At 23.0% G+C, this 24180-nt stretch overlaps 1 protein-coding gene across 6 annotated transcripts in view; it reads right to left on the bottom strand.

Moving 5' to 3' along the window:
* The window catches only part of LOC129613414 (protein 4.1 homolog), a 107757-nt gene that overhangs the window by 4563 nt on the left and 79014 nt on the right, over positions 1 to 24180 (bottom strand). For 4 of the 6 annotated variants that reach the window (XM_055527467.1, XM_055527471.1, XM_055527468.1 and 1 more), the window contains 9 exons: positions 12348 to 12587; positions 11827 to 12272; positions 11599 to 11751; positions 11171 to 11529; positions 10945 to 11081; positions 8968 to 9063; positions 5585 to 5705; positions 5316 to 5383; positions 1069 to 4086 (listed from right to left, as the gene is read on the bottom strand). In XM_055527467.1, coding sequence (XP_055383442.1) covers positions 1069 to 4086; positions 5316 to 5383; positions 5585 to 5705; positions 8968 to 9063; positions 10945 to 11081; positions 11171 to 11529; positions 11599 to 11751; positions 11827 to 12272; positions 12348 to 12506 — 4557 coding nt within the window. In that variant the 5' untranslated portion in view covers positions 12507 to 12587. The remainder of the gene's footprint in view (positions 1 to 1068; positions 4087 to 5315; positions 5384 to 5584; positions 5706 to 8967; positions 9064 to 10944; positions 11082 to 11170; positions 11530 to 11598; positions 11752 to 11826; positions 12273 to 12347; positions 12588 to 24180) is intronic. The other 2 variants (XM_055527472.1, XM_055527470.1) reach the window with 2 other exon arrangements.

Genomic DNA, 24180 nt, shown 5'->3' with positions numbered 1-24180 from the left:
AATATCAATATGCAGTTTAAAAAAGAATAATAATTGACTTACTTTTTTCTTTGTAGAATTTAAGATATTTAAAGGCTTAGCGCTTGTTTTATACAACTTAGTTAAAGAATCAACTTAAAAATAGGTACATTCAAAAAAAAAAAAAATTTGTTGCTTAAAAAACTAATTATAGGTGATAGTAAGAATAAACCTACAGATTATTGGGCAAAAATAATAATAAAAATAACTAAAATTTTTGAAAATGAAGTAATTTGAAATGAAAAATTTAAAATGAAAATTTTTAAAATAAATTTTAAATGCCAATTTCAAATATTTGGAGGGGATTTTTTACTCAAAATGAAATTTTGTGTACATATTTTAATTTCAAATTGTGTCTCAAAAAATAATTTTCATTAATTATACCTGAAAATTCATTAAAAATAATCAAAAATTTTCGAATAATATTCGTACTTTCACTTAATTTTAAATTTTTTTTTATAACAGCGTCAAACTACACTCTGAAAAATTATTACTCTTTTTTAATTAGAATTACAATATTTTGTATAATACAGTATACAAATTTAATTAAAATCACTTTTATCTTCAAGTTTTGACCATTCATTTCATGGTTTACAATTAATTTATTTAAATTTAATATTAATAATTAATCACTTTCGATTTGTATTTGAAATTGCATTTTATGGCGACAGCTCAATAGCTCAATAATTTTGCAATCAATGTCATGTATGATGCAATGCAGTAAATTAAGAAAACTAAATATTTAAACAAAACAAGCTTTTCTAAATATTCAACCTTAGAATTAAGAGTTAAAATTTTTATAATAGTATATTATAGACCCTACATAAATATTATCCTTATTATTATGCTTGAATACAAAAGAATTCTAATAACAAAATATTATAAATATAAATCGAAAAGCCTTCCTAATAAAAAAAAAAAAATAGATTATTGATAACATTTAAAGCCAACAATAACAAATAAATCACAACAACTTTTTTACAACATTTTTGTTTTAAACACTTGTGTTTTTTTTTCTTTTGTTAGTTTTTCTTAATAATTAATTCTAACCTTGTGCTCTTGTGTTGAGATTGTAACTTCACCAGTTCCTAAATTTCTGACTTCTTCTTCAACATTATGAGTGACACCGTCTTCATTCTTTGTTAAAATTTGTTTTGTTGTAGTTTTAACAACAGTTGGTGTACCAGCAAATTTATTAACAATTGAACTTGGTGTTGTTGTTGTTGTTTGTTTACCGTATGCTTTTGGTGTACCAGACTGCATTTCTTTAATATTTTCTGTACCATATTGTGCTGTCATATCATCATCTGAACTACCTTCAGAATCTCGTCTTAATGCATTTTTACCCATATGTTTAATACCCTCAAAGAATTGATCACGTGTTATTGGTACAGTTTCTTTTGTAACAGTTACTTCTTTACCAAAATGACTTGGATCAATTTGAGCATAATTTAATATTAATTTTCCAGTTACAGGATCTTTAACAGCTGTTTCTGGATCAATATCACCAGTATTGGGATCAATATGACCATATTCAGTTTTAATACGTCCTGTCACTGGATCAATTTCACCACTTAATGTCATCGTTTGAGTAACAGTTGTACGTGCACCAGCAATTCTTGGATCATTAGGATCAACCTGTATAATTTCACCAGTTATTGGATCAACCATATTATATACATAAACAGTTTTATTAAATATTTTATTAATACGACCCGTTATCGGATCAATATCGCATGTTTGTGGATCAATTTCTTGAGGTCGGCCACGTTCATCAGTTTTTGTAACTAAGAATATTTTTACTAAAATTATTCTACCAGTTTTTGGATCAACTTTACCAACTTTTGTATAAATTTCACCACTATCGGGATCAACTTGAGTTGTTGCATATAAGGGTTCACCGGTATTGGGGTCTACATCACCAGTTGCTGTATATACTTTACCACTATCTGGTTCAACGCGTATTAGATTCGGATCTACTTTAATTTGTTTTTTAATTTCGTTAGTTTTTGGATCCAAATAACCATAAATCGTAATAACATAGCCAGTTTTTGGATCAACAGCACTCGACGTATATAAGTTTTCTTTTGAATTTGGATCCTTGGTACCCGTAGCAATCCATATTTGGTTTGTTTTTGGATCAACAATAATATCTTTATCTTCTTTGGGCTTTTCGACAGGTTTATTCGTTTTAGGGTCAACACGATTTTGAACAATTCGTAGAGAAACAATTCTTCCATAATCTTTATCTGGTTTATTATTTTTAGGATTAATTTGATTTTTCAAAACAATTTGACCCGTGGATGGATCAATTTTAACATCTTTAACAGTTGATTTACCAGTTTTAGGATCAATAAATGTAATTGTGTGTTTAACCAAATCTATTTGACCATATTTTGTATCAACTTTTCCGCTCTTGGGTTCAAATTGACCAATTGAAGTTTCTACTTGAGCTGTTTTTGGTTCAATAACACCTTTTTTGCTATCTAATTTACCAGAAATGGTAGCAACTTCAACAACTGGATCAATTTGTTGCCCAACTTCAACCAACCGACCCATAGATGGATCAAGTTTTCCAGATTTAGGATCTGTGACCCCGGAAATTACTATCTGGCCGGTAGTTGGATCTACAGAAGCATTCTTCATCGTTACTAGTTTATTTGTTTTGGGATCAATAGTTTTAACTTCACCTGTCTTAGGATTTATTTCACCATATTTAGTGTCAATTATTCCGGTTTCCAAATCTAAAACACCTAAAGAACGTTCAACTTCGCCGTTAACAATGTCAACTTTCTTGGTATTTGGATCAATTCGACTCGTAATAACTGTTAGCTCAACTATTGGATTATCTTGAGGAGCGATTGCAATCACTTGACCCAAATAATCATCAATAATACCAGTTTGTGGTGATGCTACACCTTCAGTTAAATGAATATTTCCAGTTTTAGGGTCAAGAACACCTTTATATAATTGTTTTTGACCTGTTGATGTATTTAATGCTTCCAATGTTCCTCTCTTAGGATCCACAACACCATATTTTGTTTCAATCAAACCTGTTTCCGGATCCAAAATACCAGTTGAATGTTCAACTGTACCATTTTCTGTATCAACTCTTTTCGTTTGTGGATCAAATCTAGAAATAATCACCATAATTTTAACACGCTTCTTTTTAGGTTTAGATGCTGCAGCTGCTGCTAAAGGAGGTTTAACAGCACCAGCAACAACTGGTTTAACGTCTGGTGGTAGAACACCACCACGTTCTGCATTAAGGAATGCAGTGGAAGCATCATCAATTGGTTTATATGTTCCTGGAGCACCGGACATATAACCTTGTCTTCCACTATTTGGATTATATGATTGACCGTGAACATCTTTTAATGGTGTAGCATTTTCTGGTAATTGTGAAACTGGTGTCATTAATTTCTGTTTTGTTCTAGGTGATAAATTGCCATCTTTAAGTAGTCTTTCACGTGTTTTTGGTGAAAGTTGACCTTTATCTAATTTTTCTTTTGTTCTAGGTGATAATTGACCATGCTTCAATTTATCAGCTTGTTCTTTAAGACGATCATCATCACCTGGTGCATAATTGAATGCCAGTCCAATACGTTTACGTGAATTTGGACTTAATTGTTGATCTTCAGCATTATCTTGATTTTGTGAATTTCTAGCACTTGGATCTTCATCATAACGGAATCCACCAGAAATATATTTTTTACGTGTTGGACTTAAATCTTGTTCGGTTTCATTATATTCATATGGTCGTGTATGACCAGCTTTTTCATTACCACCAATAAATGTTTTATCTTTATCTGATTTACGTATTTCAACATCTGGTATTTCTGGTACAGTAACTGCAATCGCAATCTTTTGTTTTTTATCTTTATCTTTCTTTTCTTTATCTTTTTGTTCTTTTTCTTTACGTTCTTTCTCTTTTCGTTCTTTTTCTTCACGTTCTTTTTCTTTTCTTTCTCGTTCCTTACGTTCTTTCTCTTCTTTTTCTCGTCGTTCTTTTTCTTCTTTTTCTTTTTTATCTTTTGGTGATTTTCGACCAGAAGAGAAGATACCACCCTTCAATTTTTAATTCATATGTTGATGTTTGTTTTTGTTTTTTTTTTTTTTTTTGAAGTAAAAGAAAATAATTTTGAAAATAAAAAAAAAGAAACAAAATAAAATAAAAAAATTAAAAAATTAAAAATTAATTTTAAATAATATGAATTTAAAATAAAAAAAAATATGTTTATGTTAATCAAGCATTATAAAAGAACATAATAACGGTAAATAGAGATGAAATAAATAAACAAGAATGAAATCAAGAAAATGACACAAAAGTGAAATTATGTGAATTGAAATAAAAAACCAAAACAAGTGATCATCATTAATGTAAAAATATTATTTTATGCATGATTTATGAATTAAAAACAGGTATTTTAAATTAAAATTCGTTAAAAATATTTGATTAAAATAAGGAAACAGTGAAATGGAATTATGCATTTTGAATTTAATATTAAAATTAATTAAATGTAATGGAATTTAACACCAATTATTAATTAGAAATCAAACATAACAAAATTAAAATAAAAATTAAAATTAATCAAATTAATAAATTAAAAACCCACCGATATAAAAACAAAAAAGTAAAATAAATAAGTAAAAATACTCAATTAGTATTAATATTTTAATAATTTTTTAATTTCATATAGAGGGTGGCAACTTAATTTATAACAGTGTTGACAGTGATAGTGGTGTTAATCATCTATTATATTATTATTTTTTTTATTCTTAATTAAAGGCAGTTTTATTGATTTATTTTTAATTTGTGCAAAATTATTCCAAAAACTTCCAACCGGTTTTAATAATGACTTAGTCTAGATTACTTAAAAGGGATGGTGCATGTGTTTTCTTAATTATTCTCAATACATTTTTAGTTTTAATTTAAAAAACACCTTGAGTTATTAAAACTTTTTTTTTTTAATATTATTTTAAAAATATATGTAGTAAAAATTAAAAAAAAAAACAACGGCTTCTTTTACGTTGTGAATTGTTATCGGTTTAATAATATTAATTATATTAAATAAATATATTTATTATTATTGATTGTTAAAATTTTCGAAACGGAAATGATTTCTAAATGAAAAACATAATATTTCCGTAATCGAAAACTTTGGTTTAATTTTTTTTTTAGTTATAAAATCCATAATAAAAAGTTATATAGAGTGTGTGACAATATTAGCTTAATAACAAATTTTTAAGAAAGAACAAGTTTAAAATAAAATATTATTAATATATAAATGACTTACTCTGCCAAATCCTTTTCCTGGAGATTTTTCATCAGATTTACCAGAATCATTCGGATCAGTTTCATTACCTTAAATTAAATAACAATAAAATTTTAAATATTTTTGATATTTTTTTTTTTTAAATTTAATAAATAAATTGAAAGATTATGAGAAGCTTAAGCATAAATTTTGACAAACACTAAATGCAAATAAGTCAACTTGTTACAAAATTTGTATTTTACTAGACCATCATGTTTTTTTTTTTTCATAAAATATTTTTAAAATCTCACCATTAACAGCTCCAGCAAGAATTTTTTCAGGTTTCTCTTTTTCTTTTTTCTCCTTGTCCTTCTTTTCTTTTTCCTTTTTAGATTTTTCAGTCGGTAGGACTGATACCGCTCCAGAAGGAACCTAAAAAATTTTCCAGAAATATTTTTTTTTAATATAATATTCAATATTTTTTCGTTTTTTTTTAATTTTCATATAATTTATTTACAATTAAATTAAATTAATTTAATTTTTGTTAAAAGCTAAAATTAAAGCATGCAATATTAATAAAGCTATAAATCAAATATTTAATAAGTTCTTTTTCTTTTTACAAGAAATGGATTTAGAGCAAAATTAATTAAAAAAAATAATAATAATTTTTTATATTTAGAAATAAAAATGAAAATATAATTACAAACATAAAGAATTTTATATATATATACATGACTGGATTTGTGAATTTGTGTGTATTTGTGTTAAGGTTTTCAGGTTTTCTTATTTATTTTTTAATTTTAATATTTTAAGTTCAGATTTTATAGCCAAATATGTAAAAAATATTGATTAAAGCAATTTTGAAATTATTCTAATGATTAATGTTAATTTGGAAAAAATTTTTTGATTTATATTAATTAATTTAAACTAACTTTATTTTAATGTTTTTAAAAATATTTCAAAATTACTTTAAATTAAGTGATTTTTTGACAAATTTTGTGATTTATTTTTTGATAAAATTCTTAAAATTTTGATGAATTTTTTACAAATATTTTTTTTTTTGCAGATCAACTTGTTTATTCGTGGGAGAAATTTTTGTTTTTCTTTTTAATTTTTTTATATTTAGTTTTTTTTTCTTTCAATTTAATTTAATTGCAGTTTGCCAATTTAAAAAAAAAATAAATAATTATGAAATTTATATAAAAAAAAATTAAAAAACACAAATCTCAGTATATTTCTTTTATATTTTTATTTTAAAAAGAAAAACAAAAAAAAAATAATTAAAATAAATTAAATCTTAAACAAATACTTATTAATTATATCGAAACTAATTAGAATTATAATGTTCTATATTGAATTTAAATGAAATTCTATGCGACGTTTATACAGCAGATCTAACATAAGTTTTCGTTACTCAACAATTTTTAATTGCTGAGCCCTAATGCACCCACCATTACGATCAATTAATTAAAATAGTTGCAAAAGTTTTGTTGCGCCAATGGTCAAAACATTGTATTAACAAAAAAATTACTTAGTTTTTAAAGCCGAAATCAAGAGTAAAAATGCAATACGGGCCAGCAATTAAAAATTACTGAGTAACTCAAATTTATGTTAGATGTGCATTGAGATATAAAGCTATAAGTTTTCTGTATCGAATATAAATATAAAGCTATTAATGAAATTAAAATAATTACAACGAAAATTATTCATAAAATTAATAGATTTTGTTTTAATTATTAGAGTTATATTTTATAGAAGATAAAAGAAATATCAATTTTTCTATAAAACTTCAAATTTAAAATAAGAGCCTTAGAAAATCAGTTTCAGTCAGCAATATAATTTTAGTAGCTGAATAAAATTTATTGCAAACTAAAAATTGGCTAATTTAAATTTAATTAGATTTTGTTATAAATTTATAAGTTTATAGCTCAACAACAATAAAAGCTGATTTTCAAATAAAAAATATTTCTTAAAACAAATCATGCCATCGGAAAAAAAATAATATCACAATTTAGAAATTAGTTCTTAAGATTTGATAATATGAATTGTGTAATTATTAAAATTTATTAATTATTGTAATTCCGATGTCATGGAAATTTTTGAAAAAGTTAAACAACATTTAGCATTTTTATAGAACTTTTGTAATTCTAATTGGAACGATCTTTTCGCTGCACTTACAATATTATATTAAAATATACAACAACTAATATTACACAAGATTTACAAGAAACAAAAAAAAATAATAAGTAAAAATTATAAATATAATTTGAAATAAATAGAAAATTAGAAAAATGTATATGATTTTTTTTGATATATAATTTTTATAATTAAGAGACATACAACAAAGAGCATTAAAAAAAAGCAATTATATAAAATTACTTTATTTAAAAAAAAATGGAAATTAAATAAATGAATAAAATTTACAAATACACAAACTTTTAAAGTATTATAAGGGAAGAAGGAATAGTAGTGTGCAATAAATGAAAATAAAATCATTTATAATTGTTTAGTGATTTTCTTTTATTATATTAATTATTTAAATTAAATAAGAGTAATAATGATTATTATTATTATAAGTATTTGTTTTTGATACAATTATCATAAACGGGTCTACCAAAATACGGACCTAATGTCAATTTGACTTATTTAATAATTGAAATTATATTGCTGAATGAATTAAATTGACGTTAGATCTGCATTTTGGTAGATTGAAGGCGAAAATTAGTTTTGCTTTTGTGATTTTATCATTGTGTATAATACATTAATTTGTTTTTTTTGAACTGTGAAATATATGAAAATCTTCTACAACTAAATAATTATATACAAAACATATTTGGAAAATTTGGAAATGAGTATAGTTTTGTTATTCAATTCCAGTTTTTTGTTATAAAACCTTTCAATTATTATATATTATCTCTTTAAATTAAATCAATTCTAATATATTTATTGTAACTAATAATAACAAAATGTGAATGGATTAAATTGTATTATACATTAGAATTTAAAATGTCATACTATGACCACAAGCATATTTTATTGTCTGAACGTAAGTCTTGTTAAATGTGAGATGATGAGTTCAACAAACAACTTAAATAATCAATATCAAATAGATAACTTCAATGAAAGCATAAATATTTTATGATAAATTTCAATTATTTATAAAAAGTTAAATTTAATAGATAGTTTCAATTAAAAAGAAAAATGATAATATGAATATTTTAAATGTTATTAAAATATCGCAGTATCGAAATATAAACTTCAAAACAAATAAGTGCTGCCATTTATTTATTTTTTGAATTTAGCTCAATAATTCTCATATCAAATATTATTAATGTAATTTTTGAAATGTGTATTTTTTAAGTAAATTGCATATTACAAGCTATTTATAATTATTTTAGTTTTAAGAAAATATATTTTTGTATATTGCACACTCTACGTGATCTTAATTAATTTAATATCAAAATATAAAAATGAAAAAAAAAATAAATCAATTAAAAACGAAAAAAAAAAATTTTTATTTTTTTGTTTTAAATGAAAATATGCAAATATTTATATATAGATGGGATTTTTTTTTTAATTTTAAAATATATCTATATATATTTTATATAAATGTTGATTGTTTTTTTAATTGCTCAATAATTAATAAAAAAATAAAAAAATGAAAAAAAAAAAATAGATTTTCATGTACACCTACATGTTCATCAACATGTTTCCCATGGGTATCATAATCGCCTTCAATTGAACTCTGTGATGAAGCTGAAGCTGTACCAGTGCTCGATTCTCGCTTCAGCTAAATTTAGTTTATATTTTAAATATGTTTTATATTTTAATTATGTTTTTAAGGAATTGTGTTTTTTTTTTGTTTATTTGGAAAAAAAAAACCAAAAAAAAAATATTAAGTAACAATTTCATGTACGATAGTTTTAATACATATTTTGTTGAATGAAATGAAAATAAAAACAAAAAAAAAAGAGAAAAAATAAAAAAAACAGTAGAAATTTTTATGTATATTAAAATATGTTAAATTAAAAACTTATTCATTTTGTAAAAAAAAAGGAAATAATGATTTTTTAATGGTATAGAAAGAAAACATAAAAAAATAATATTTATAGTATAAAAATAAGAGAATCTATTCATATATTTAAGATATCGTAAAAATATATTCCAAATTACTTTATTCAAATTAAGAAATTAAAAAAAGTATGTACCTTATTTTATGAAAATTAAAAATAAATAGGTATGTTTCATGAAAAATAACTACTTTATTTTAATAATTACTTAAATATTTTAAAATACATTGAATATTATGTAATTTTTTACGTAAATTGAAAATCAAATTGAAATTTTTTGAAAATTTTTTACAAAATAATCGTAAAATAAATTTTTTTTGAAAATGTAGTTCTAATATTAAGAGAGCTAAAGAAGTAACACTTATTGTTGATTGATTTATAATGTTTTAGAATGGATTTTCTTTAAGAATTTTCGGAGAAAAAAATTTTATAAATTAATAAGTCTAAATGTAAATCCAATATAATTTCAAATAATAATTTTAACTTTTAAAAATAGGTCGAAACAGAACTCTTTGATATGTTACAATATATTTTTACAGTATTGTACAAAAAAAAATAATATTTCCTTCTTCTTATTTAATGACTTTAAAACCAAAAAATATATTAATAGATTCTCTTAATTAATTTTAGTGTGTTAAATAATATTTATATAGTATGTATATGTATATAAAAATTTAGACAAATCACATTATAATATTAATTTATAAAATTATTATATATATATATAACTTAAAATTAAAAAATTTTTATTAAAATATTAATTACATGAAAAAAACAAAAAAAAAATTCTCAACATTTTGGCTTTAATTTTAACAAAGAATAGTAGATTAGTAGATTATTTTAATGCTCGAAAACGATAATGATTTTTGAGTTAATTATATGTAATGTTTTTCTTTTTCTTTCTTTTTTTTTCTATTTAATTAAAAAATATAATTATAATGTATAATATATAATTATAAATGTGTGTTAATGTATTTATGTATTAATTTATTGGAAACAAAATTTTCAATAATTTAATAATTTATGTAATAAATTAAATAAATTAACAATTTTCTTTGTTTGTTTTTGAAAAATTAATGATGGATTAATTTATATAAATTTAAATTATTTTATGATATCAGATGAATTTAATATCATAGATAAAAAAAATTTAAATAACTAAGATCTAAAAGAACTTTAATTAAAAATTATGTAACTTAAGCAGCAAAATTATTTTTTTTATAACAATTAATAATAAATTTGTTTTTTTTTTAAATATTTTCCTTCATTAATTTTTGTTTTATTAAAAAATCACTAATAATAATGTTAATTATATTCACCAAAAAAAAAAAACTTTAACAAAATATTAATAAACAAATTAAAACAAATTTTTTAAATATAACTAAAAAAAAAAATGAATTATACAGCCATACCAATATTTTTTATTCAGAACGCAATCAAATAAATATATTCTATTAAAACAAAAGTCGAAAAATTCAATTTTGAAATAATTTAAATTAAATTTAAAAAAAAAAAATATTGATATGGCAATAAAATTATTTAATTACACCTTTTAATAAATATTTTAAAGTATTAATTTTACACAATATTTCTAAAATTACTTTTTCTTTTTTATCCTTTTTGAGTGGGCTTCTACTACGTGGTGAATCCAAATCTGGTATATGTTCTGGTGGATTATTCATTGTATGACGTTTTTTGGCAGCTTCACGTTCTTTCTCTTGTTCTTGTAATGCCAATGCTAAAAATAATTTGTTTGTATTATAATAAAATACAATTTTAAAATTATTATAAATTAAATCTTCTTTTTTTTTTTTTCTTCAGACATACCATCCATACTTTTGCTAGCTAATTTTCGACCTGATAAACTTCTATCAAATGTTGGTGTTGGACGATCGACTGGATTTTTTCTTGCTTCATACATTGTTCTTCCGGAATAACGGAATTTTGAACCTAAACGCGGGAATAAAGTTGATTTATTCGTTGGTTCTGGTGTTTTTAAACGGAAAAATGTATGATGTTCAACGCATGATTTCCATAATTTTTTAGCAGCACGATGATTTGCTAATTTAAAACCAATTGTTGATTCATATTGTTCAAATTCACCAGGACGGATTTTAATATAAAAATGATGACGTTTATATGAAAGTTTTAATATTTTTGGCCATGCAAAACGATTAATTTTCATTCTAAAAAATATAAAATTAAATATTAATTATTTTTTTTTTTAATATATAAATGAACAAAATTAAACATACTTGTCACGATAAACAATTACACCGGACGCACATACACCTAACATAATATCAACACCTTCAGAATCTTTAGCTGGATGTAAATCAACACCATACATTGTTAATTTCTTAGCGTTTTCCAAATAATGTAATTCAGCTTCAGCAGGTGATTGTCCCCTAAAAAACAAAAAAAAAAAATAATAAGAAATACATTGCAATATAAGACAAATAATCCAGAAATTGATCACTTACTTGTGAGTTTTATGTAAATCAATAACTTTATCTAATAATTCTGATGTTTGTTCTGGAGCAATTTTAAAATCTCTTAGATAACGACGATCATTATGCTCTCTTATATCCCAATCACCCATTTCTGATTGTACTAAATATGAACCCAATAGGGCATATGTAACAAATGAACCTGGTAATCTACCTTCAAGTATATCATTACGTACTTGTAAACATAAATGATATCTAGTTATATCTTCTTGTAATTGTGATGGTTCTGGTGGATAAAATTTTACAGCAAATTGTAGCACCCATGGATCTGTTTTAAAGAATTTTGCTACTGGCCTCTCTAAATCTAACCAACAACGTGGATCATTTGGTGTTGAATATATTAAACCAAAATAATCTTTCTCTAATATATTTAAACCAGCACATATTGAATTTAAAAGATCACGTCCTTTAGCTTTTCTCTAAAAATTACAAAAAAAACAAAGAAAATAAATTAATAATTTTAAAAAGAAAATTTTTAAGTTCAAATTATTTACATCAATTGTTACATCCAATATTGAACCGTCTAATAATGTAACACGTGCTAATGCAGCTTTACCAGATGATGATGATGATGAAACCGATTTCTTTTTAGATGGTGTTTCAGTCACTGGTTGGTGACCAACGGATGTAGGAGATTTCGTTTCCGCTGGCATTTTGTATTATTTTTCCTTTTTCTTTTTTGTTATTTTGTAGTTTTTTCTTTTGTTATTAAAATAGAATTAAATTTGGTTAATCTGAAATGTAGAAAAAATAAATAAAGAAATAATATTAAAATTAATCACATTTTAATAAAAAATATGGATTTTTTTTTGTGTAAATTTTGTGAAAAGAAATTTATAATAATACAAATTATATTCTGTAGTAGCAAATTTAGACAAAATTTCTATTTTATGGAGAAAATTTCTAAATTATTTAATCGAATAAATTATACGAATTTAAATTAGACAGACAAAAAAAATATGACAATTTCTACTTTTCTTTATTATTATTATATATAAATAAAGAAAAGCAAAAAATTTTTTAAAAAATAGAAAAAACCCACTATCAATTTTAATTTAAATTTAATTAAGTAATTCATATTGTACACCACCTCGGTTAATATTGCTCAAGTGACAGTTAAATTGGTGGATTACCCACTTAAAGTGTAGAAATATTGTGTACTAAGTGTCGCAAAAATTGCATTTTAAAGAAAATTGTAGTTAGGGATGCGCTGCTAACGTAAAATTTAAAATACAATTTTTTGTTTTTTAAGTTTATTCTTAACTATTCTTTTTTCTTTTTCATGTCACACTAAACACAAATTTAAATGAAATATATAAAAGAGAAAATATTTGTATATTCTCTATTAAATTCTATTGTATAATAGAAATTTCTTAAATATTATAAAAGAAAACACAGATTACACTATCATTATATTTAAAATAGCGATTATAACAATGCCTTTTATGGCATACATAGATATTTAATATTAAATAATTTTTATATGAATTCAATTTGACACATTGACTGACACTATTTGCAACAATTATTTTTTTTATTTTTGAGTGATTGTGGTAAAAGTAAGCATATTTGGATTTTAAACTCATTTTTTCTGGATCATGATAATTAAACGACATTCTTTATGACGTTTATAAATGTTAATTTAACGATTTCTTTACATTTTTTGTAGAATAATAAGAAAAGCATTATTACTCAAGGAATGACATTTTTATACTAATAGAGGAAATATAAGTCACATCATAAAACATTTTAATCTCACTCAAAAAATTACTCAAATTTTCAAACGCTTGATTAAAAATTTATTTTGAAGTATTTTGTAAATCGAATTTTATTTGACATTTCAAAAATTAAAAATGACAATTTAAATGATTTACAAGACAAAAAAGAAAATTTTATATGGTGAGTTTATTCAATATCATTCTTAAATATTTGATGTAGTAAAACTCCAATAGCTACCGTAAATTTACAAAAAGAAAATATTTAATTCTTATTTCATTTTCAAAAAAATTGACGCCAAAATGATATTCCGAAAATCATTTTATGTACATATACGTATATTAAATTATAAATTCTATCCTCAATAACTGGAGAAGAAATTCTCATTCAAAAAGTTTTAATTAATTTTATTAATTTTCATATACATACCTATTATGTATGTACCTATATAGTCTATAATATAATAAGTGGTGTACAGCACTACAGCATATAAAATACAGTATGTATTATTATAATTGATTATATGCAGAGAAAAAATAGGTTCCCATCTACTTCCGATATAAAATTAATTAAATTATCTCTTTTCCTACAAGACAGGATAAAAGAAACTTAGAAATAAAAAAAAATTGATGTAAAGAACGTCATACTTTTAAGATAGTAGCACAACACAAAATATCGCAGAAAAATTTTTTTGTAAACAATATGGAATAGATAGGCGCTTCAATAAATTTATTTATCTAATTATTTTTCCATAATAATTTTTATTTATATTAAAATAGCTAAATGTTTTTAATTAAGTTCACAGTGTCTCTTTAAAATTTTTGCAACCACTACATTACAAATTATCTTTATAAAATGAAATTTACCGTTATAGCACTATTTATTACAGGATGGTCACAAGTAAATATTTATTTACTGTAGTCAGTCTTCTAACAATATTTTGCTATTCGCGGTAAGACAAAAAGGTTTTTGTATTTTATAAGCCGAATCTTGACTGTTTTATGCTATAATTGTCTATGACTACTGTTATGTCGTAAGAAAGAGCTTATGTATAAGTATTCTAATTTTTACAATACATGTTTGAAAGTTTTTATTCAATGTCAAAATAGGATGTTTCGTCTTATTTTTACACATATAGGTTTTGTATAATTTTCAATATTCTTCTCACATTACTTAAATTATGACAAAATAATATTGTATTTGACAAATCTCCTGCTGATTCTCTCATTCTCCACTTTCATCTTTTTTTAAAATAAATTAAAGGAAATTGAAGTCAAGTTAATTAAATTAAATCTTATAAAGGAAATAAAACTAAAGAAAAATTATAAGAAAATAATTCTTCTTCTTTTGTAATATTCAGAGTAAAAATGAACCAATTAAATTCCATTAGTATAACAATCTTCATCAGCTGATATAAATTCTGGCAATATTCACAATCAATGCTATTATACTTATATGATAATTATACTGTTATGTGGTATAACAAAAAATTTACAACAATATTTTTTCTGGTATACATGAAGTTAATGAAATTTTGTTAAAAATTGGAGCAATCACAACGGATTTTGACATTAAATTACATTAGCAACATTGTTTCCAACACTTATGAAAGTACTCCATATTTTGGTCAGACATTTAAATATTTGCTTTTAATTTATTTTTACAATTTTTAATCGACAACTATTAGTCACATGCGCCATAAACAAATATTTCATATTTAATCTAGAATTTTTGGATTTTTTTTAATGCGAGAATAAAATTGAAGAATTCATATTTATTAATCATCGCACAATATAATATTAAAAAATGAAGCGATGACACTTTAATTCAAGTATTGAGTTTTCAAGAGCTGTTGTAAAAAAACGAAACAGAAATTTGTTTCCATAGATGGCGTACATTAAAAATTATTTTATAAATAAAAATTGATTTATTTTACAGACTGTTAGCAAAATGAGAGCCATTGATGAACAAAATAAGAATTGTATAATATTTGCTATAAATGTGATAAATGATAACCTAATCTAAATAAATTGATCTAACTACCCAATACAATTATATTTTACTGTTAGTACGCATTATAGATGTTGATTTTTCCACATATGAAAGAATTTTTATGATTTATACAAAGAAATAGTGAAACCATTTTCAGTTCTTTCAACTTATAATTATTATGCTGAGGGTACAAAAATTCACAATAAAATAAAAAAAAAACATTAATTAATTCTTATGACATAATTTGCATTACGTTAAAATTATAAAAATACAAAGAAAATAGTATTCATAATAATTTGAATAAAAAGAATTTTATAAAAAAAAAAAAAAAGAATTTACGTATGTACGCAAGTATAGGTATTTCTCTTTTTTTAATTATGTTTAGTAATTAAAAAATTGTCTAAAGAATTTAAATTTTCTATTTTTTAATTAAATTTTATTAGGAACTGAGACATTTCTCTTCATGATTCATAATTTATTATAAAAATTATTTAGATTAAATTAAAGCAATTCTTCTTTCTTTGTGCGTATGTATGCAAAATTCTGTCTTTTTGCGATTTATATGTCGTTTCCACTTTAATGTATGCGCGCGTAATAAAAAATTGCATGTATACTTAGTGCGTAGTTGAATACAAATTATTTGATCTTAAAATACCTCATCATTATTCATTTTTTCATAGATAGTAATATTATATGACGTTATTAAGAGCCTTTCACTATGAATGGGTACGTGATATTATGAAAATATTAAGTGGTAAGAATGACAGTCAATTATATTTTCCGTCATCTTTTCCAATCAAAAAAACGTATGTTTGCAGCAGGTTGTATTTTCAATTCAAGCTTAACGATTTGTTTGTTTATTTTTATTGAATATTAAAACAAAGTTTGAAATTGTTACTGAACGAGTTTTTCTACCGAAATTTACAATAATCTAAATAAAAATTTATTTTTGCGTTTAAAAGAGAGAAAAAGCTTAAAATCTCTTACAACTTTGAAAATTTACAGTTTCTTCCTTTTTGAATTTTACAAGAAAAATTTTACCAATTTGAGTAAAAAATATTTTAAAACTGAGAATAAGAAGTAGTAATACGTAATACCCAGGTTTCCCTCTACTTATTGATTCAAATGGTTATTTTAAATAATCTTCACACATATGACAACTTTGATCTTCATCAAATAAAAACAAACACGTTCTAATTAATAAAATATTTTTAATTTAGAAAAAAAATTACCGAAAAGTGGAAAAGCCTAATTAAAGAGTTTCGTTTTATTTCGAATCAACAGTTTTTTTTTTCTATCCAAAAAAACAATTTTTCCGGCACAAAAACAAAAAGAAGGGAGGCGAAAATGAATACATGAAAATTATAGTTGTGTTACATAGGTGTTTTTTTGTTGTGATAAATTTTGGAACATTTTTTTTTTGGTAATTTTCACCCCAAAAAATTGAACTAAAATAAAAATAAAAAAAATTTAAATTAATTTCTAAACATTTATCATTATTTTTACTCCATAATTTTTATTTTTCTATGTTTTTGAATGAAACTAAAGTATACATAAGACTATTCAAATTTTTATATTTTAATTTAAAAGTGCGCGGTGCCCTACAAATTTATTGTCGAATATGCTAGAGAAAATTAGCATAAAGAAAAAAATAATAATTTCAAATTCAATTTTTTTTCCCGTTCCTCTTCTTACTCCCTATGAGAACAATTTCAAATTGCTGCGAAAAAAATATTCATTTAGGGAGTTTTCATGGATTTGTAATCATCAATAGATGAAATAGAAGAAAAAAAAAATATTTTTGAGGTTAGTTTTTGAAGTGAAAACGAAATAAAGGCAAAACAAAAAGCATGAAATAAACAAATATATACAATAATTTTTAGCTACGAAAATTTTAGTTTCCATCCAACCAAAAATACAGTCTGAATTTTTAAAGCGGAAAATGGAAAAAGCCAAAAAAATATATAATAAACTTTTTTTCTCTTTTCAATTCTAGGTGAACAAAATATCTTGGAAGAAACGCATTTATACAAAAAATTTACATTAGCTAGTATGTAAATAAGTAAAACGAAATTTAATGAAACAATAATATTTGCGAAAAGTACAATGTAGATCGTAAAAATTTAAAGAAAATGCAAATTCTTAATGAATAGAAAATATTTGTAAGTCTAGTAAACTTGTACTTATCAATTGACAGCAGTACTCATGAATTATTTGACAGTTGGTTCATGGCAGTTATCAACATCAAATCGATTTCACAAATATTGAAGCCACAATATCATTCTTAAATTATTAAAAGTGTGATGAGTAATTAATTTCACATTTTGAAACTCACTATACTTAACGATTCCTTAGAACCGTGTAAAATTTCTCGTTTGTGTCAACCATTCAGCATAGACTGTAGCTTTGAAAAACTATACTGAAAGTACACCGAAATTCGACTCTTTAAATAAAAATTTATTTGGAAATTGGTATTACTCCTGAGTGTTTCTTAAATTTAAAAACTCACCTTTTACAAAATGTTAAAAAAAAATTTGTTAATCCGAATTTTACAGTAATAATGTCAATAAAATATAAAACCCTTAACAACAAATATTATTTTAAAATTCAAGGAACCAAATAAAAAAAGAAAATACATCCGTCACGTCGTGTCATTTTAAAATTCGACAAAGGAACTTACATTTTTCCCTCAAAATAAAGTAATAATATTAATTACAAAATTAATTTTTGATTTACAAAATGTACACCAAAATTAATTACATAAATTGCATTTTCTTTGTGGTATAATATAGATTGACAAAATACCCAATATAGATTGACAAAACAATAACAATTTATTGTAATTTTTTTTCAACGTACCAGGTATGCGTTTTTGTCAATTTTAGTCACGGCACAATGTTTATAAATTTTTCTTGTGAAATACTTTTGAATTCTTAAAATTTTCTTCAATTTTAGTGTACATTGTCTATTTTTCTTTTTTGTCGACTTCCAAATATGAATATTTAATATTCAAGGCATATAATCACATCCATCATATTATAACATAATAGTTTAACAAAAGACGAAAGATATTTATACATACACATAACTCTATACATACATATACATACATATTAAATGGTTTAAAGGTCATTATCCATCTACTTATATGAAATTCAATTTTTGAATTAAAGAATCTCATTTCCGGCCTTACATTTTATATAGACACCCCATAATAAATATTGCGTATACATCATTTTTCTTATTGACTGAGTAACTAACTATATATACAAATACGCACGAACTCACTCACAAGTTCTTTTTAATTTAACAATAAATGTAATAAAATAAAAACAAAGTCATTATATAATGACATTTCTAAACAAGAATGAATATAAACAAAGTAGGTTATAATTTTAAGAAGGAAACAATATAATACTATAAAAGTTTCAAATATTAACTAAAAAAAAAATATAAATATGTATGAACGTATCCAAAGAAATCGTATATTTATTTATATAGAAGCAGAAAATCCAAAAACAAAATTGAATCCTTCAAATTTGGTTACACAAAATATTTTTACATAACTAAAAATGTGCGTACACATTAACGAATTTGTTTACGTTTCTGTGGTTTTACGTGTAGTAGATATGGTATTATAGATGTGATATTTTATTACGTACATAATATGATATAAACAAAATTTCATAAATTTGGGTATAAAAAATCGACGCTCTATTTTTAAAACAATTCTATTTAGATTAGTAAATTGACAACACATTTCTATAGTTTACATACGAGAGATGTGTTGCCGAGCTACAATATTCTTTACGCTATGGTATCACATCAAATGTAATAATATCTCATATAACGCATAATTTGATTTCAAAAGAATACTTACATTTCTCAAAGTTGTGTAAACAAACTTTAAATTTTACTCACAATATAAAAATAATGTCCGTATTGGTATTGATTTGTTAAATTAACTGCATTTATAATGTTTATATATTAATCTATACATATACAGAGATTCCATAAAAAAGAAAAACAAGTAAATTAACGTGTCATATGAGTATAAAAAATCCAAATAGAACACGCAAGAAAAAACGAATATAAAGAAGACATAAAGTAGTGAAAAACCCACCATGGCGAATCTGTTTTTCTTCAGTCTTAATATGAAAAATTACACTACGCTACGTGCTTAGTATATTTAAAGTTAATTTTATTTTCTTGTTGTTGTTATTTTATAAATTTTTCATTATTCTTAAAGCTTTGTCATTTTTACCTACATATGCATGTGTGTACGCTAGGTTTCTTAAGAGAAATGAAAAAAAAATAACGCACCAAAAAAACAGGTGTGTAATTTTTTTTTCTCTTATGCTTTCTTTTTTTTTTCTATTTGTTGTTGTTATTTTCATTTAGTTTTTTTTAATTTTCCTCGTTTCTATTTTAAGAGTTCAATTTTGTATTTTTTTTTCATGATTTAGGAGTTAATACGTAATATCTTGCTTATGATCTTACCGCCATCTATTTTTATTTTTGTAGTATTAGGAAAAAAAATTATTAACTCATAAAAATTGATTTCGAGAATATCAAGAAAAATGGTTTTCATAGGTTTAATGAGGTCTACATTGCAAAACAATATGAATTATATAATAGATGCCTTTTAAACAGATTTTAATACGATTTATATAGCTGATAAATAAATATTTAACTTCTTAATGGTCCTAAAGAATAAACCTGAAAAATTAATTTTTTTGAGTTAATACACTATTATTACAGTGTTCGAATGCGTAGTATTGAATTTCATGTTTGTTAAAAATGTTTCAATACTCAAACAATTTTCAACAAAATCTGTACTTTAAAGAATTCGCTTATTTAGCAGTCAAGAACTTCAGTAATTTTTCACATTAAACTGATACTGGCGTGGCAGAAATATCGCATGGAACAATATTAATTTCCAAAAACCTTTAAACAAAAAAAAAATAGTTCGACACAACTTCAAAGTCTATGTCTCAATATCTATACTGAGAAAAAATAACTTGAATAATATATAAAATAATATAAGAAACCTCGCCTTGATCAAAATAAATGGAACACTTTGTACAATAGGTACATATTGATAATTTTGTAATTATACAATTCCACTTTAATTAAATGAAGCGTGTATAAAAGAAATGATAAATTATGAAAATATTGTTGAAAATTGACGTACAAAAACAAAATAACACAAAAAAGTAAGAACAAAAGTACAGTTAGAGTAGTTATGAAAAAAAAAACTTTATTATTCTACTACATAATTACATCATAATAATAATAAAAAAGTTTACAATATAAAAGTACATGTGTAAAGTAATTATTTGAAAAGATCATAAAATTAACAATTTCTTTTCGGAATAATTATGTTTTTTATATGGACAACAAAAATTAAGAATTAAAAACATAAAATTATTATTATTATTATTATTATTAACAAGTTATTAACAAATTATAAAAGGTAAGCCTTCTTTTATAATTAGATAAGAGAATGAGAAATTATTTAAAAAAGTTTTTGGAAGATAATTTTGACTTAATATGATTTTGCACGTATATCTTAGGCATAAATAGATATTAAAAATATTAATTAATATTTTCATGTAAAAATATCATTAGAATTTCCTGATAAATTAATGCTTTCTTCTATTATTAATAAAATAGAAATCATAAAAAAAAAACTCTTATTAAACTTTTTATATTAGGGATAAAATTACAATAATTTATTAAATCCGTTAATATCAAAATTTTCCAAAGAAAAAATTTATATAAATTCAAGTTATACAAGTATAAATTCTAACAAATATGATTCAAAACTTTAAACAAAAGATGGAGCTTTAAAATAAAAAAAATATTGTGAATTTAGAAGTACGTAATAATTATTCCGAAAGTCAAAATCTATCTAATTCAATGTACTTTTACAATAACATTGTAAAAGAATCGGCAACACTTGGCTTTAGTATTGACATATATAAGTAAATACTCAATATCAGCTGTTAAGTGAAATGTCTTATATTTAGTAAAAACATCAAAATGTGATAGATGTTTTAGTGCGATGTTAATAAATAATTTTAAGTAATAATTTACAAAAAAAAAAATTGTTTAATTGAAAAAATTTAATCTTTGAATAAAGCTTGTACTTTAAAACATTGCACTTTTGAAAAATTACTTGAACTTTAAGTAAAACTATGAGAACCACTTCAAGAATAACTTTAAGATAATTAAATATGAACGTGTTACATAGAAACATATACATACATATGCTTTGATCGGGGAATGAAAGAGTTCTTGAACCAACAATATTATTTACAAATTATATAATATGGATGTATATCATTAACATCGTAAATTAAATTACATATATCTTAATTTTAGGAGTTCTTCAGGATCAGTTCCGCATTAAGGATAAAGACGGCTGCCATAAAAATAACTGAATCTTTGATCGCATGAAAGTATTTGAAACATTTGAATTTGAATTTTTGAGTAAAAATCATGTTGATCAGAGCAATTTGAAAGCAGAATTAAAAAGCAATTGTGAAATAAAACCAAATTTGTTGTGATAAAAATTGTTTATTCACAGCAAATTTAGTAAGTAACGTTTCAATACTACTATTATTCTAAAAATCTTAATTTTAATTTATTAAATTAAAATGAAATCGATAGCAGAATAGAAAAATTATGGATTTTTATAATTTTTTTTTTATGAAAAGCAAAAATTAATATACATATATTCGTTATTGATCTTGAATTACAATTTGTATAAGCAATTTATTACAAAATATAGAAATTGATTATTTATAGGTTTAAGCTAAATAATTAATTTTTCGAAATAAATTTGTAATTTATATTAAAACAGCGAAGATAAATACTTTTTATAATTTTCTCAAATATTCAATTTTTCGAGAACGACACAAGAGCAAAAAAATTTAAATTTAAGTAAATATTCCAAAAAAATGTACTTGTACTGAAAAAAACCAAATCCTATACCATAATCCCATTATAATTTATTAAGTGCAATTAATTTTATTTATAAATGTAATTTGAGTTAAGTATCATTTGTACCCGGGTACCAAATTCTAATAATATTCTAATTGTTGTACTTGTATTTATGATTTTTGTATTTTAAAATTCAAAACAAAATTTGTATACATACATATATTTCAATAACCATTATACATAAATTTCTTTTAATTTTTTAAATATTCTAAATAAATATTTGATAAAAATATTTAAATTTTCATTATAAAACAATTAAATGGATAAATATACACTTATAAAATGTATAAAATGAAATTAGAACAAGGTTTTCTTTCGAATTAAAAAAAAAGGCAAATTATAGTAAAAAAATATAGTAATTATGCATACCTGCATAATTTAATAATTGAATTTAAAAAAAAAATACTACATATTTAGAATGATGTTTAAATACGGACAAAGGCGCCTAATTTCTAACATGCAATATTTTCTTTTATAATATTTTAGGAAATATACATTATATAATTAAGTATTTTACACCATGATTGCAAAATAATTAATAAACACTATATTTTAGCGACAATTGCAAAGTTTGAAGTAGTGGGGGATTTTGATGAAACTGAACACTTCTGTGGTAGACTGTCAAGATTTGTTACAGCACAATATGTGGAATATTTACTAAAACTGTTTGCCCTATGAAATCATTGCAAAGTAGACATTGCAAATCTAATCAAATTTTGGAACAAATTTCAAACTTGAACACAAATGAACCGGCTATTAAGCAGCATATTATATGAATGCAAAACTATAAATGTGTATATACTATGTACATATTTATAGTTCTGTTGATTGTAATATTTATTTAGGATCGCAACATTTTTAAAAACTGCAAATTTTATTATATGAACTTATTTAGTAAAAGCAACAATAACAGTATGACTATACAAAAAGAGAATGAATCAAAGATGCAAAAAACACAATGTAAATAAACAAACTTCGCACCTGTTTAATTAAACAGGAATTAAATTCGAATTATTTACCTAGAATTTTTATTTATTATATGAATGTAGCATATGTATGTAGCTTTATCATAAAAAATTATTTGTTCTTTAATTTTTCTTACTCGTAAATTTTCTTTTATAATAATCTTCTTCTTTCATGTCTGCTATATAAGCGCTTATTACACTTTAAACTCAACATAATGTGACTAGTCTGTCCATTCATAACTAATTTTTTTGCTTCTTTTCTTCTTTTTTTTTAGCTATTTTTCATAAGAAATGTTGTAAGAATAATAAGAACGCGCGATAACAAACAAAGATAGCACCAACAGCATAATAACAACAGGTTTAATCACTTAAAAACGAAAATAAAATTTATAAAAGAGAAAAAAAACAACAACAGGTATACTCAAGATTTTCTAACTAAATTACAACTTACAATAACCGTTATAATTACATAAACAATACTAAGTATATGAGTTTTATACAACAATATGAAAACAATGTAAATTATACGTTCATGCCCAGACGACGTCATCGTTAAATTTATGTACATCGTCCGCTCATACAATGAGAAGTGTAAATAAATAAAAGTAAATATTACTCTTGATACTCAAAAGAATTATAAGCATGT

Source organism: Condylostylus longicornis, unplaced genomic scaffold (genome assembly GCF_029603195.1).
Source record: "Condylostylus longicornis isolate FDR11 unplaced genomic scaffold, ASM2960319v2 ptg000083l, whole genome shotgun sequence".
Classification (NCBI taxonomy): domain Eukaryota; kingdom Metazoa; phylum Arthropoda; class Insecta; order Diptera; family Dolichopodidae; genus Condylostylus; species Condylostylus longicornis.
This window is presented reverse-complemented; position numbering and strand designations above follow the sequence as displayed.